The 17,692-nt window shown below is 38.7% G+C and overlaps 1 protein-coding gene across 1 annotated transcript in view; it reads right to left on the minus strand.

Annotated features, from left to right (window-relative positions):
* Positions 1-9,017, minus strand: part of Gycalpha99B (guanylate cyclase 1 soluble subunit alpha 2) — a 533,625-nt gene extending 524,608 nt beyond the window's left edge. The window contains exon 1 of the mRNA XM_083130599.1: positions 8,832-9,017. Coding sequence (XP_082986725.1) covers positions 8,832-9,017 — 186 coding nt within the window. The remainder of the gene's footprint in view (positions 1-8,831) is intronic.
* Positions 9,018-17,692: the final 8,675 nt, after the last annotated feature.

Below are 17,692 nucleotides of genomic sequence, written 5' to 3' on the forward strand. Positions count from 1 at the left end.
AACCTGTATTGTAAAGAAAGTTATCATATAATATGATTTTTAATCTCCATTGGAAGATCTTTGTTTGTTCTGATTCACAATTAAAAATAGAACCCATTACCCTATACCACTGGTTCTCAACCTATTTCCTATCACGACCCCCTTTTATCACATCCTCTTGCCAGCAACCCCCACATGTAATTTCTGGTTTGTAATATCTAGTTTGTAATAACAGTTTGTGTGTGCAAGCACATATACGAGGGCAACTATTTATATTTTGAGCCTTGGCAACACTGATTGAAGTTAGGCGCGATTTGACGTTTGCACAGAATCGTCTGGCATTATTGACCATAACGTACTTCAAATGTTTTGTCAATAGCTTGATTTGTGTTGTTTATGTTGCCTTGGAGATTGCGCAACAACAATAAAATGGAATTAACTCGTGAACATTTTCATGCGATGATGTTTTACGATTTTCGACGTGTATTATCAAGACAAGAGTGCATTTGGCGATGAAGCCCCATCCTTTGCCACTGTGAAACGCTGGTATAACGAATTTAATCGTGGCTGCCATTCGATCACCGACGAGATTCGCGAAGGTCGTCCAAAATCAGTTGTTGTTCAAGAAAACATTGATGCTGTGCAAAACCTAATACTGCACGATCGTCATGTGACATACTGTGAGATTGAGGCAACCATAGGCATTAGTCCCACCAGCGTATATAAAATATTACATGATCATTTAGCTGTGAGAAAGGTATGTTCTCGTTGGATCCCACACAATTTGACAAAAACTCAAAAAGACGCTCGCGTCAATTGGTGCAAACAAATGCTCAATAATACAATCGTGGTGCTTCAAAAGACGTATATAAGATTGTAACAGGTGACGAATCATGGATATATGCATATGAGCCGGAACGTAAACAGCAGTCGACTGTATGGGTGTTTCAAGATGAACCCAATCCAACAAAAGTTGTTCGCGCTCTAAGCACATCGAAACAAATGGTCACCTGTTTTTTCGGGAAAACTGGTCATGTGGCAACTGTGCCTTTAGAGGAACGTAGAACGGTCAACTCTGAATGGTACACAACAATTTGTTTGCCAGAGGTCTTCGGTCAAATACGGAAAACAAAGAAACGCCGTCGGATCATTCTTCATCAAGACAATGCCAGCTGTCACACATCTCGTCTAACAACCGACTTTATGAACAGTCAAAAAATCGAATTGATGGGTCATCCGCCGTACAGTCCTGATTTGGCACCCAATGACTTCTTCTTGTTCCCGAATGTCAAGAATATTGACCATAAAGGAGAATACTTCGAAAAACAATAAAGCAGTTTTCAATGCCAAATTCCTGTTTTTTCATTGTTAGGCTCAAAATATAAATAGTGACCCTCGTATAACTCTGCGAAGAACAACAAAGGAACCCATACGAAACCAATCCCTTTCCAATTGTCGACGAAATCATTTCTCCATTGTTGATTTATTAACAAACACAGGACAGCTATTTCGAATTGGTGCTTAGCCTTTGTAATTACCTCGGCGCAGCCGAGAAAATAATCAATTGGCAATTGTTTACAAATATAGCTGCTGCAACCTCAATGCTTCTCCAAAATAATGTCAACATTTACCATTGTTAAAGATTGCAGACTTTTTTCCCTCCCGTTCCGGGTTCTTTATTGTTCAAGCAAGTTTCTTCAACTGTAGTTGAAATGTAATGCCATCTATAATTGAGTTCAGTCAGTTCTTCCGTCTGCGTCGCCAGTTTTGTGTGCACAAACGTAGCTAATACACGAGCGTTGCGGTGTTGTCGGTTAACTTGTGATATTGTGTACTGTAGCGTCGTGATTTGAATTCTGTGCTATTAATAAAAAATCAAAATTGATAATTTCCTTCAAAGATCTGGAAGTTCTAGTTCCGCAGATGATGAACCATCAAAAAGACAGAAGATCAGAAGATACGATGAATCGTATTTGAGGTTTCGTTTCACGGTATTTGGAAATCAACCGCAGTGTGTGCTGTGTAATGAACTGTTGTCTGCTGAAAGTATGAAGCCTTCCAAGATGTTATGGCACCTGCAATCTAAACATCCTTCGGTGAAAGATAAACCGCTCGAATTTTTCCAACGCAAACTCTCTGTACTTCAAAATCAGAAGTTAACCATCACCCACATGACCCAATGTTAGTCAAAAAGCACTTCAGGCATCATATCAAGTGTCTCTGAGAATTGCCAAAAAAGGCAAAACCACATACTATTGCAGAAGATTTGATTCTTCTTTGTACACTTGATATAGTGTCAACAATAATCAACCCCGAAGAGGCTATGAAAATATCAAATATTCCATTGTCGAATGATACAGTGGAAAGGCGTATTTCTGATTTGGCCCAAAATGTTCGCGACCAGCTGAAGGAGAAGTTGGCATGCCTACCTCGGCAAGTCCTAGTCGCGAAGAAAATGCCAGATGAGCTTCTTCAAGTTCTGCATGATGCTGTCAGAATTGTTAATTATGTAAAGAGCCGCCCATTGCAGTGTTGACTGTTAGAAAAATTGTGCGAGGAAATGGGTTCCATCCACAAAAAACTATTACTGCACACCGAAGAAAGGTTGTTGTCACGCAGAAAGTAGTTGAATAGGTTGTTCGAACTGCGCTCGAAATTGTTACTGTTTTTACAGGATTCCAATCCCCAACTAGCAAAATGTTTTACCTCTGAAACATAGCTGCTTCAGCTGGCTTATCTGGCCGACATCTTCACTCATCTAAATAACTTAAATTTGACTTTGCAAGGACGGGACAAAACCATTTTATTTGTTCAAGACAAAGTAAATGCTTTTCAGAAGAAATTAGGAGTTTGGGCATCCAGAGTCAAAACCCACAATTTTGAAAATTTTCCTCCGACTCAAGACTTTATTTCAACTTGCAATTATTCTTTTGACATGAAGACGCTGTACAGTTTAATGTGCGAACATCTAGAAGGGTTTCAAGAACAGATGGTTGAATATATTCCCTTTGATGAAAATGCCGGTTCAAGATGGATATTAAACCCCTTCGTTGAAGAGGCCATCAAAATAGCCAATCTAAGCCCACAACTTCTTGACGAACTGATAGAATTATCCTGCGACAAATCTTTGGAACTGGAATTCTGTAATGAAGAACTGGACAAGTTCTGGCTGAAGAGAAGAATATCCTGGTCTGGTATCTGCTGCTTTGAAAATCATAATTCCCTTTGCTACATCGTATCTGTGCGAAAGTGGTTTCTCTTCCATGGTAAGCATAAAAACAAAGACCAGAAACCGCTTGTCAGTTGAGAATGACTTGATAATGTGCGTCACGAAAATTGAAACGGACATTGCCGCACTAGTGAAATCACACCAGGCTCAGGTTTCACACTAGACTTCATTTTGCATTGTATTTCAATATGCAGTTTTTGTTGTATTTGTATTTTGCTTGTATTTCAATATGCAGTTTTCACTAGTTTCATACCTCTTATTTGAATTGTATTTTAAACGATTCTTCAAAAAAATTTTTTTAAAAAAATGTTTAATATTTTTTGCTATATTTTACCATAAGTATAGAAATAAAAATATGTCTATCAAAATACATTCAAAATAATTTAAAAAATATTTTTTCCGCTACTAGATCCTAATTACATTTATCTTTTTCGCCTCCCTTAGCGACGCCCATGAAATCCTCTCGAGACTCCCCTAGGGATCGCGAACCCCAGGTTGAGAAACCCTGCCTTGTGATATAGCCGTGGTAATCAAGGGATTCTGTGTTCGATACGCGGAAGAGGCACATAGTGGTTCAGTTCCTATTTTAAACTGTAGGTCCAGTCATGGCCGTTGTAAATATGTAAGGGGTGCGGTTTAACTTATTGTAGACCACCAGGACGGTAAAATTTAGATTTTAATTTGTTACTTTTTATTGAATAGTAATAAACGGTTTTAAATTATACGCAATAATTATTTCTAAACAGTTTTCATATAAATATTAGCTTGACTTGCATCAGTTATAATCATTAACTATACAAATCGAGCATTTCACGAAAAGTGGTGCTACTCCATGGAAATGACAATCAATTGATGTGGAAATTATTATTGTTTCTAATTGTATTAAGGCTTAGATGTTTGTAAATGCATATAATTTGCACATTTCACCAATACAAGTTCCTAGCATCTGCAGCCTATGTGCTTCACAGACAAATGAAGCCAAAATTTTTAAAGCGTCACACACGTAAAGCACTTTTGTTGATGCTTTTCATGTGTTCAGCCTATGCCATCATACTAAAGTCTTTTTTTTCCTCATTTGTTAGCAGACACCACAAAGTGCTTCATGATTTTACGAAATCGGGTCATTGTGATTGTTTTAATCCAATGTCATGTCAAGAACTTTAAATGTTTCATGTACAACTATCTGATTACCCGGCGTTGCCCGGGTATTTATTTATCCCAATCTTGTATTAGTCAGGAAAATAATGAATTCTAACTATAGTGTAAAATGTAACTAATTTTAAATGTTAATGTCATCAATTAGCTTAACGACTCCGAAAACTATGGATTCGACACTAATTTAGGCCACTTGTGACATTTTATTTTCACCCCCCCTGCAGATAGGTGATGAACTTGGAGTTGAACGGCATTGAGAGTGTCACTATTCATCTTAGCGACCCCGAAAACTATGTATTCCACAAAAATATCGGTCGTTCTCGATTATTTGGACATATCACCCCTTCCCACCCTCACTTCTTGGGGTGCCAGAGGTGTCTTACCCCCAATGTATTCTTTACAGATTGTAAGTCATATGTGTACCAAGTTTGGTTGAAATTGCTCCAGGCGTTCGTGAGTTATGACGGAACAAACATACATCATATTATATATATATATATATATATATATATATACGGTATGCGCCAAAATATACAGTACTGAAACTCGCGCACCTCGAACGCGTTCAGTACTGTATATTTTGGCGCATACTGTATATATATAGATAGATAGATAGATGTCACACACGTAACGCTGGAATGGCCCAAATATTTTTTCTAACTTAGTCTATATAGGATCGAAACGCCACGTGTTCGGTTTTTTTTAAATGAAATACTGACTACCTTTGACACAACATTTAATGTTTTTTTTCCTATCATGGAAACAAGGCTTAATCATGTTACCATCGCTTAACTTTGTTAGAATAAGCCTTAACTAATTGAACTTACAATTTTTTTTATCTAATGTAGAGTTTTGAAATGTATTGCACAATTAGTGCAAAATGTTTATTAAGCCAATTTAAAAGGGTCTTGACTCGTTAAACCCTACCCTAGATAGGAGCATGGGTTTAGATCCAATTTGCGTAGCTATTCATAAATTGGGCATAAAACCAAAATCCAATTTCGGACAGATGTGTAAAAAAAAGGTTAAGTCCACGTTATACTTAGGCTGCTCGGGGCTGGACCTACAGTTTAAAGTGGAATAGAAACCACTGTGGGTTTTGCAACAGAAACTCCAAGATGACATAGTGGTAACATCCTCACCTTGCAATAAGACTTTTTCCTGACCTTTTAGTTAACCCCTTAAATACGACCCCTACTTATGTGAAGTTGGAAATTAGCAATTAAGAAAATATATATTTATTTAATTAATTAATACCCCTACCGCCGATCCCCGTGGCGGAGTGGTTAGCACATCGCGCTACGACGCCAGGGGTCCCGGATTCGAATCCCGGCCTGGGCATGGATGTTTGTGAGTGTCCATTCATCAATTTCATCATATCATCACTCATCCCCATCTTCGCAAATTAGCCAAAGAGTGGCACAAAAAGCGAAGTAAAATAAACCAAGTCAATCAATCAATCAATACCCCCTACCGAAGCCCAGTTAAGATAAAAACTGAAGCTGTATTTAACAAGACAACTATACTTGGTTTATCTATTAACTAGCTGATTGCACGGCGTTGCGTTAGACATTAAAATAATGAATTCTAACTATAGTGTAAAATGAACTTAAGAGTTGAACGGCATCGGGAGTGTCACTATTCATCTTAGCGACCCCGAAAATTATGGATTCCACACTAATATCGGTCGTTTTAGATTATTTTTACATGTCACCCACGTCCCACCCCCTCCCCTAGTGGTGCCAGGGGTGTCTAACACCCAATGTATATAATTCCAGATTGCAAGTGATACGTGTACCACGTTTGGTTGAAATTGCTCCAGGCGTTCGAGAGTTATGTCGGAACAAACACACAAACATACACAAACACATACATCAATTGTTTTTTATATTTGAAAGAAGAAGGAAGATGTCTTGGACTTGCATTTGGCAGACTAGTGAGGCTCTGGCTTCTGAACTGTCAGTCAGTATAATCTTATGTCGGGCTCTAGTTGTCGTCCCTAATTATTTGTGATTTCCCCTTTATCCATTTTATATAACACCATTCATTCTCAGCTTCGCGATTAGCCAAAGGGGCAAAAAAGTGAAGTAAAATCAGTCATTGTGATAGAAAACAAAAAATCTTGAATATAAGTAGCTATAATTTCTTGACTTTTTATTGACTTCTTGAGCTACTTGTTGATTTCTTCACTTTTTCTTGACCGATGGACACCCTGTCCCAATAAGATAGCACTCTAGTTCATCTGGAGCATGGTGCTGATCCCGTCACCACAATGGCCAATATTCCTATGATATTGCATTGTGCAAGCACAGTTTATGTTTATGTAGAGCAGTCATTTGTTTCCAAAATAGATTGACAGTTTCAGAATGACCATATTCTGAGCAAATATTTGACGTGTCAGCATTGTTTGCATACAGAAATCATGCAATCATGTTCTATACCTTTAGAACAAAGGAAAACCTTTCGACCAGTGTTACCCATGTTCCTTCCCCCTCCTAAGAAACGTGAGATAAAGAATGTATTATAGGGGTTCACCGCTATTTTTCCACAGAACTCTCTCTGCTATCGCGTACCTGGATGACGGAATATTGAGTCTGACATGCTGATAAGAGAAACACAAATTAAGAGTATTTGAAAATGAAATTCTGAGGAAAATATTTGGACCTAAAAGAGGTAAGAAGACAGGTGAGTGGAGAAGGTTACATAATTTAGACGTACATAAATTGTATTCCTGTCCAGATATTATGAGAATAATTGAATCAAGAAGACTTAGCTGGGCAGGCCATGTGGCACGAATGGGAGAGGAAAGAAGAGTTTACAGGATTCTTGTTGGGAAACCTGATGGTAAGAGACCTGTAGGAAGGCGAAGTCGAAGATGGGAGGGATAACGTTGAGATGAACCTAAAGGTAATCGATAAGGATGGAAAAGATTGGATTGAACTTTGCCCAGGATAGAGACAGATGAAGACTTGTGCTGCTGCAGCCATGAACCTTCGGGTTTAAGAAGGTTAGAGAGTTCGTTGGTTAGTTGATAAACGAACTAACAAATCACGGTATTTTTTCCTAATACACAAGTGTGTGAAATGTGTTTCAGATCACCAAATTTTATCTTTGTTTGTTTATTGGTTTATGAGTAATCACTAACAGCCAACTGGGTGTGGAACTTGGTCCCTTACATTGAAAGAGGAACATAAATTGAGAGTATTTGAAAATAAGATCCTTAGGAAAATCTTTGGACCTAAAAGGGATGAGAAGACAGGTGAGTGGAGAAGGTTACATAATTTGTATTCATGTCCAGATATTATTAGAATGATTAAATCAAGAAGACTTAGGTGGGCAGGCCATGTGGCACGAATGGGAGAGGAAAGAGGAGTTTACAGGATTCTTGTTGGGAAACCTGATGGTAAGAGACCTGTAGGAAGGCCAAGACGAAGATGGAGGGACAATGTTGAGATGGACCTAAGGGAAATCGGTAGGGATGAAAAAGAGTATATAGATCTTGCTCAAGATAGGGACAGATGGAAGGCCTGTGTTGCTGCAGCCATGAACCTTCGGGTTTAAGAAGGCTAGAGAGTTAGTTAGTTAGGTTCTTTTGTTGAGTAAAACAGGTGAATGAGCATTAGTATCTTAATATTATCGACCTCGATATATCGATATTATTGACGGTACCGATATTATTGAGATCGACAATGGCCCTAATAGACAATCTTGTGTTTCACTTAACTTGTAAATGACGACTGAAACACCACCATTCAATCACAATTATTTTCAGTTCCTTGATGAGAAGAGGTGGTTGAAAAATACTCGTACTTCATTGAATCATGGGCCTTCTATTTCTGCTATCCAACGAGCGACAATTCTCTGTTTCCCCTAGTAAAAATTGCAATTCAAACATCAGACCGAAATATATTTAGTTATATCGACGTCGATATTTTCGATACTCGATATATCGATATTCAATCGATTTCGAACTTCGATATCGATAAATCGGTATCTCGCATCCAATTCGCTGGTGACTTACAGGGGAGAATTTTCTACACAATGTCCCTTCTTAAAGTGTCAGCCTTCGTGGTTAGCACAGCGCGCTACGACGCCAGGGGTCCCGTGTTCGAATCCCAGTCTGCGTGTATCTGAGTGTCACTTTATAAATTTCATTGCATCATCGCTCTTCTCGCGATTAGCCAAAAGTGGCAGAAAGGCAAAGTAAAATACGCCAAATCAATCAACTGTACTTAAGTGGCTCTGGGGCTGCTCAGCCTTAAATCAATAGCTACGTGGGGGCATATCCTTGTGTTAAAAGCGGTCGGAGCATGGTGCTGATTGCATCCCGTCTATTATAACGCGATGATGTACCTCCACTCTTGGTGCATGCCCTCATGGTACGGTGCAGGGCAGAAATGATATATCTTACACAAATTACAATCAGAATAAGTTTCTGATTCAAAATTTCTTAGTTGTCGATACTCACCGCTGGAGACGTAAGCTTCGAAATGGCTTCGCTCAGATGTTTCAAGTTCAAAGTCTGAATCACCTGGTCATCGGCGTCCAGAGTTGTGGTCACACTCGCCTGGTGCGGGACACGAGCCAACCTGGTGGTCCCGTTGACAACCACGTGGGGCGGCTTCATACTGAACGGACATCCCGACGTTGCCATGGTGAGAAGGGAGGGGGGATGGAAACACTGCGCACAACAACAACGGCAAAAAAGAGCGGGACTCCTCCTTTCAACGAACCGCGAAAAACTCAACGGAGTTGGGCATTTCTCCGAATTCTCGATACCCGAGACTTGTCGTCGAGAGCCCGGCGACGTTCGGACCACACTGACGGCAGCTCCACGCGCATTCACCGAGAAGGTCCTTTCGCGACCCGCTGGGTGATTCTGAACGCTGGGTCCTCCCGTTGAGGGATACTGGCCAGAGCGCATGCGCGACTCTTACGAAGCGGGTGAAATCAGCTGTGCAGCCTCCCGTTCTTCCGAATGAGTAGTCTACTGCTTCGGATCCTCGTGGCTTCTCCAGCGAGATGCTGTACTGGACCGGAACGGAAAGTTTGGAGAAGTATTCATCTTGCATCCAATATTAAAGGCATGCTTCTCGCTGTCTACCGAGATGGTTAGAGCTTAGAAGAGAGACAAAAATAGTTTCGAAAGAACGCAAATCTTCCTCTCGTACATCTTTTTTCATCATCCAATCTCTTCGCACACTTTCTCGCGTCTATCTTTCCACACATGGGCCTACTTGCGCCTTGTAATCAACCCGGGTCGAACCCGTTGGACGCACATAGCGGTTTGGATCCCACTTTAAAACTGTAGGTCCAGTGCCAGATTAGCCTTACCGTGGATCAAGTGAATTAAAACAAATCCTTGCAAACCTCGAAGTTAACGGAGAAATTATCCAAGGAAGAATAATACAGCGTTATTCAAAACGAATGGTACAAAAGTAAGGTTAATTTATTTTTAAGTGAAAAGAGATACAAAAGCAATTCTGGTGGGAAAGAAGAAAGTAAGGTTTTAAATTTATAGCCTGTGGTTGTAGTTGACGTAAAATCCGATAGAGGCGCTACTTGTTGTTGATAGCTAAAATGGCAACAACGAATGGAATTATTGCGTAATGGAATTTGCACGAACAGGGGCAGCTGTTACAGTTCACACACACTTCCGTGCGAAATTCAAGAAACGACCACCACTTAGACATTGCATTACACGCTGGGTGCAGAAGATTGAATCAACTGGATGTCTGTGCTAGGGATGGCCAGATACGGATCCTGGCGGATCCGAAATCCGGATCCGGTTGGTTCCGGATCCTTGGGATCCTAAAATTTTTCGGGTCTGGAATTTTTGGTTCCGGATCCGGATCCGTTTGGCCATCTCTCATGAGCGCTTCTTTGGAAAGTAAGAATGTGTTTATAACATATTGTTACTTGTTAATATATATATATAATTTATTGTGTGTGTGTGTGTGTGTGTGTGTGTGCGATTTGTAATTAATATACTTACAAGGGAGGTTATCTAAATGTCCACCCACGATTTTTTGTTTCGGCCAAATAACTGTTTTAGGGGGCAAACCCCCCTCAAATGTCAAGATGAGGACAAATTGAAATGGGGATCTGACCCCTGTGTCCACCCCCGATTTCCATGAAACTTGGCAGGTTTATAGAGGGTCCCAAAGGAAGAACTACGTGTTTTTGTGTTTCAGCTAAAAAAAAAACGGTTTTAGAGGCAAAACCCCCCTCAAATGTCAAGATGAAGACAAATTGAAGTGGAGATCTGACCCCTGTATCCCCCTCCGATTTCCATGAAACTTGCCAGGTGTATAGAGGGGCCCAAAGGAAGAAATGCTTGTTTTTGTGTTTCAGCTAAAAAAAAAAAAAAACGGTTTTTGGGGGAAAACCCCCCTCCTCCTCAAGTGTCAAGATGAGGAGAAATTCCTTTCTTCTTGCCACGAGAATTGCTTTTGTATCTCTTTTCACTTCAAAATAAATTAACTTTACATTTGTACCATTCTTTTTTTAGTAACCCTGTATATCAGATGATAGATGATATTAACTGCCATGCCGAATTTTGCATTTTCTTGTGGGCCGGCCTCCATCTCGAAGTGGTTAGCACAGCGCGCTATGACGTCATGGGTCTCGCGTTCGAATCCCGGCTTGGGTATGGGTGTTCATTGTGAGAGTCCTATCATCAATTTCATCATATCATCACACATCTTCACCTTTGCGATTAGCCAAAAGTGGCAGAAAAGCTAAGTAAAAAAAATCAATCAATCAATCATGGGAGCGGTAAGACCATTGATATACAATTGAATTGAATATTATTTATTATTATAAATTAATAAAAAACGTAAAGAGTTTTGTTGCCAAATTATTATTAAATTGTTGTTATCGCTTTTGAGAAACTCTTCTTCTCGAACCACAAGAGGAGCCGATATCCAGTGGACTAGTGTTACTTAATTTATTTACATTTCGCACTTTTAATACAATGAAATGCATAGTTTTTTATGTTACTTTGTTAACTCCTGCACGCTTTGTTCAAGAAAAAGCTCTTGAGATGGGTAGGGGCGCGGAAATTTGTCCTTGTCATGAGGCTAACTTACTGTGATTTCTCGTTCGAAAGTCTCATTTTTCGAGTTTTGAAAAGCTTCAGGAACCATTTATTCTTTGGAATAGGTATTAAAATATTGTGGGGGGGCAATATGTGAAGAATATGAATTTAGCTCTGAACATGTAAGGCTTATTATTGATTGAATATATATATATATAATAATCGGGCATAGCTCATACAATACAAACATAATTAATAAGTAAGGCTCGGAAGTTGAGGAAAAATCCTTTTTTTCCTAGTGTCCGAAGACGAGGCCCAACATAATATATGTTCATTTTGGGTCATTGTAGGCCAGAAAAAGGTGGGTTTTATTTGTCCTTTTTTGCCTTTTTCGGCGTTTTTTGGCTTATTGGTCCTTTTTTAGCCTTTTTAGGTCTTAATGGGTTTTTTTTGTTTTGTTTTTTTGCAACTTCACCTTCTTTCGACAACGTTTTCACTGTTGCTATCTTTATTTGGTGCAAAGGTACATAAACCTTAATCTTAAAACTCAGCTAGCTTATCTACAGGGTAGGGTTCTTTGTAGACAACGAAACCAGACAGGATGCCTTCCAATGGAGACGTTTAAACGAATAAATTATTTAAGCACAGGATACATGTAGTAAGAATATTTACAGGATAAGCTACTTTCTTCTATAATTTTCTCGTTTACAGTCAATTTTCATCTCAATATCCTTTTTATTATTTATTTTCTCTATTTGGATATTCTTCTATTTGTACTTCCTTCGTAATGGACAGATCTGGATCTAGACTTCCTTCTTAATGGACGGTCTGGATCGGGACTTCCTTCTCAATGGACGGTCTGGATCTGGACTTTCCTCTCAATATGGAGGATCTGGACTTCCTTCTTCTGGATTTCAATTTATTTATGTTTTGACTATTTAACGAATTCCTTTATCCTTTTCCAGCTTTTTCCTTTAAGCTTTGGGAATAATACTAATATCCTCCCTTGCGGCTGCGATTGGAACGCGCCAACACTAACTAGGTACAACAGAGTGTATACTTGGTGCAAACGATTAACACGCGCGTCCAAGTAGGTGCTACGGTTAAAACGCGCAACCAAAAAGTGCTGTGGGGCGTCGATTGGAACGTGCACGCCACTGATGTAAACAAAATTTCCACTATGAGAATGATAAATCAATCAAACAGATGCAATATCTGTTCAGACACAAACTTGTATTAGTGCTTTGACTTCCTTAATTTTCGTATTAACTTACATATGATCACTGATTTGATTTATAAAATGTATATATTAATTTATTTATTTCATATTTATTCTTTGTCTTCTTATAATATATTCTATTGTTTTTCATCTTTCTAATTTGCTTTGTTCTTATTTATAAAGTTATTCACATATATTATGCCAATTCTTAACCTTGCATGCCTGGTGCTGCCATCTCTATTCCTCTTTGGCAACAAACAATTTACATTACTTGGTCCTATTGGGTACGTAACACTTTCCATTTTCAATTCGAATCATCATCAGTTTATCACCTCTTAAACATCCTTTCTGTAGTAAAGAAATATATATATATATATATATATTTGGATGACTGAAGCCGGTACGGTACAAGATCCTTTAACCGTAACTTGTCTGGAAATGTCGCGCTGTAAGTGGCAACTTTATCTTGTTCTGAAGCTTTCAGTTTTTTCGCACTGCGTGTTCCATACCACCAGAATTTTGTATTTTTTTATTCATTAAATATGTAATTAAAACGGAAGTTATTAATTAATTTGGATCACATTTATGCGTCCTTTTTTCCGTTTTAAAGTCTTTTTTTATATTTTTAGGTATTTTTATGGGTCTTTTTTTGGCAATTTATAGGTCTTACACTTCCGAGCTCTATTAATAAGTAACCCTTATGTAACTTATGGCCATAAGTAAATGTTTGTCGGGATTCCTTACCTTTCGTCAATTATGCGGTGCACTTCCTCACACCCACTGTTCCTACTTTAGACTGAGGGGGGGGGGGTTGTGGTCCGTTGTTGGAGGGGATAAAGGGGGCACGGCTCCCAGTCCCGGATTCCTTTTACTTCCCCTACGCTGGCTGATGTTTCGGCGACATGGTGTGATTCGTTTTAATTATTGTTCAGTAAACACACGGAAGTAGTTCAATTTACAAAAGATCAAAACACAGCTCCTCTCGCTGTACGGTGCTGTCATCTATATACCAATGGCACTTCACCTACTTTGGTGGCTGATGTTCCTGTACGAACATACACCGAGTTTTTCCAGACCTTCTCTCACACACCCTCACTGCTGTCACCTTTATCTTCTTGTGTCCTGTCCTTCCCCAAAGACGCCAAAACTTCCCCCGTGTCCTTGCAATATAGCCGGTTTTCTTGTGGCTTTGTCCACTGGCTCTAACACACACACGCACATTAATACACCCACAAAAAAAAAAAAAAAAAAAAAATACACCCTATCCAATGAGACTTGCCTGAGGGGCCGCGGTTCTATCTCGCCATACGAAGCAAGGGACTGAGTGCGATTTTGAGGGAAAAAAAGAAATCCTACAAACTTCTGATAAAATAAAACGAATAGGCAAAAAATATGATGATAAAAAAATAATAATACATTTAGGGTGGCACTACAATATGAGCGAATGTACTAATCTAGTTCCTGAATTTTACAACTAATTCTTGGTACCCGACCTTGGGCGGGGTAGTTAGCACAGCACACAGGAGTCCCGGATCGAATCCCGATCTTGGCGTGGGCGTTCTTTGTGTCATCATCATCATCGTCGCGATTAGTCAACAGTGACAGAGAAATAACAAATATCAATTCAAATCAAAGCATTTCCTTGTGGGAGGCCAGAGTTAATGATTACGATTTATAAAAGTGCATTACACATCCTGTGTTTTATACACTTTTAAAAACATCGTATTTTATCGGCTGCGTGTATAACAATTATACACATCCTGTTTTCAGGGGAGCTGTGTATAAGAAGTATACACGCTGCCTGCAAGTTGTGTATCAATCTTATACACATGGGCTGCGACAGACACGCCCATATGTATCAATTTCATGCACATGGCAGGTAAAACATTAAGTAAAGACACAGGCCTGTAGGTTGCAGTGAATAATATGGTAATTAAACCAGAGAATGATGAATGAATTCCTTTACATAAAAAAATACTCATTTTCATATTAAGGGACTCTGCTGCAATTTAGACACGGATGTATTTTCCCAACATTGCTAACACAGGGAGACTTTTCAATTCTAGATTTTCATGTTGATATGATCCTCTCCACTTTGATCTCGGTTTATCTGTAAGAAACTGTTGGCTCAATGCAAATTCTAACGAACCGTTTCATTCGCATCATCAATTTCGAAATGGTCTTAATTTAAACACCCGGCAAGCTTTTATCGCGAATTTTCTTGAGTGCCAACACGGAAGCTGCATTCACCCATGAACTAACCTTTTCTCCGGATCTATATTCGCACGGTTTTGTTATTCCAAGCATGCTTTTCCCGCGTGCGTTCATAATTATGCTTTAATGCCAATGAACGGAAACGATGGTTCTTAGAAAGAAGGCAATATACCCTGTGGAAAGCACTTTTAATGGCGATTTTAGGTTTTCAGTACTCATATGACCTTAAAGGACTTGGCATTTCATACTGTCATCGAAAAATGTATACGAATTAGGTGGGAAGTGGCATGAATGGGAGGGGAAGTAAGAGTTTACAGGATTCTTGTGGGAAAACCTGATGGTAAGAGACCTGTAGGAAGGCCAAGACGAAGATGGAGGAAAGGATGGAAAAGATTGGATTGATTTTGTCCAGATAGGAACAGATGGAAGACTTGTGTTGCTGCAACCATAAACCTTCTGGTTTAAGAAGGCTAAAGAGGTAGTTAGTTATCGGAGTTCGGTAACTCGATACTTCTATTGCTTTCAAGTTAACGTCTCTGTTACAATGAGTGAAGATAATAGCGACATCAATTAATTAAATCCAAATGCCTCGTGCACCATCTGATTCGTTCATTCATTTGGTTTATTTTACTTCGCTTTTCTGCCAATCGCGAAAATGAGGAGGAGTAATGATAAGATGACACACACAAAAAAAACACTCATGCCAAGACCAGGATTCGAACCCGGGACCCCTGGTCAATTACTTTTAAAAAGTAACTGGATGAAAGGGGTGACCCTTCCACGTAGTACACCCAAATGTCAACCTCACTTTCGCGTAGTACATCCTGTACTGCATTTTGCAGACTAACGAGGCTCTGACGTCTGGTCTCAGCTTTTAACCCAAGTAAAAATATGTTAGTACGTTATTACAGTCATGTTATATTATGACATTTTAATTATGGTAAGGGGCTGGACTCCGTATAATGTGACGGATGCAAAATAGGCTAAGTATTGACGCACCCAAAATTTTAAATTAAATCAATCAATCTCTATATATATATAAAATGGATGTGTGTGCGTGTTTGTTTGTTCAGCAATAACACTGGAACGCCTGGAGCGATTTCAACCAAACTTGGTACACGTATCACTTGCAACCTGGAAATAACTACTGTGGGGGTAAGACACCCATGGCACCCCTAGAGGTTGGATGGGGTGGGGTGACGTAAAAATAATCGAGAACCACATATATTAAATTCCGCACAGACAGACATCCGTGACTCTATGCAATCCGCACAACGATAGTGTTTCTCGGGTTGTCTAACATTCAGGCTGTGTTGCGAATGGAATCCATAGTTTTCGTGCGGTTCAACTACAAGTTCATCACCTATCGACATGGGGGGTGAGAGGGGGTGAAAAATAAAATACCACAAATGACCTACATTTGTGTCGAATTCATAGTTTTCGGAGTCGCTAAGCTAATTGGTGACATTCACGATCACATTTAAAATTAGTTACATTTTACACTATAGTTAGAATTCATTATTTTCCTGTCTAATACAAGATTGGGTTAAATAAATACCCGGGCAACCCCGGGCAATCAGTTAGTGAATTATAAAAACTTACTTTCAGAACACTGTACATTTAACGCATGTATTCTTATTAAGAAATCGTCTATAGAAGCTTCCTTTCTCGATATACTGATATATTATTGTACAACGTTAAGCGTACACCCTTCTTAATTCTGAGCTTGCTTCAACGCAGAGCGACACCATAGAGCCCGATCACAGAACTCGCCCGACAAAGGGAAAAGGCTGGATTCTGCAACCATATCGGAACCTCTTAAGAGATTTCGATCCTTTTACAAGATAAAAGCTTGTCGCTTGAAGGGATTAGGAAATAATTCAAGCGGATTAATTTGGTGGCTGTTGCAAAACCGTCTCCCGATGGCTATTGAGATTGCCTTTGACTGATTCTATGAGTTTCGAAATAGCGGGCATTAGGCCTTACGACTTTGAACAGCTACCTCTGTGGCGCTGTGGAAAGCAGGAATTCAGATTCAAATCCTCTGTTATCGTCTTTGACTTACAAATCTTTTATATGTAATAACAACCAAGTAAATAAAGGGAATATATTTTCAGAAAAGAAAGCCACCTTTCACCCCCAGACAGAGAAACGTGAAAACCCTCTACATCCCAGGTTCTAATGTAAAATCTTCAATAATAAAATCATTTAATATTCCATGACAAATATTGCCTGAATCTTCATCCCAATTAATATTGTATTTCTTTGAACTTTGTAGGAAGGTCAGTCATAACCATAATTTGTTTTTGTTTTCATATACTGTGTTATGCAATAGTACATAAAGAAATAACAACACATAATAAACATTATATGTAATATATATTGTATTATATATTGCGTCGTTATTCACTCGCAGCTACACATTTTGTAAATATTACATTGTTATATGGATATGCATAATATAATACATATAATACATAAACAAATACATATTAGTATACATAAACGAAGTACAGCGTAGTACATCCAGTCCAGATGAAAACTTCCTACTTATTCTTGTCCATTCTCTAATTATTTGTTGTTTTTTTAACTTTGTGAAATGTTCAGTGATAACGATAATATGATTTTTATAATTTATTTTTTAAATTTATATACTGCGTTATATAATAGTACCTAGTGTAATAATAATATGTAATAAAAATATATATAACACATAAAATAAATACATTGCATTGCATATTGTGTCTTTATTCACTTGTAGCTACAAATTTTGTAAATTTTACATTGTTATATGGGTAACATAATAAATATAATACATAAAACAAGTACATAGTAGTACAGCAGGTCCAAATGGAAA

Source organism: Lepisma saccharinum, chromosome 10 (genome assembly GCF_977018435.1).
Source record: "Lepisma saccharinum chromosome 10, izLepSacc3.1, whole genome shotgun sequence".
Classification (NCBI taxonomy): Eukaryota; Metazoa; Arthropoda; class Insecta; order Zygentoma; family Lepismatidae; genus Lepisma; species Lepisma saccharinum.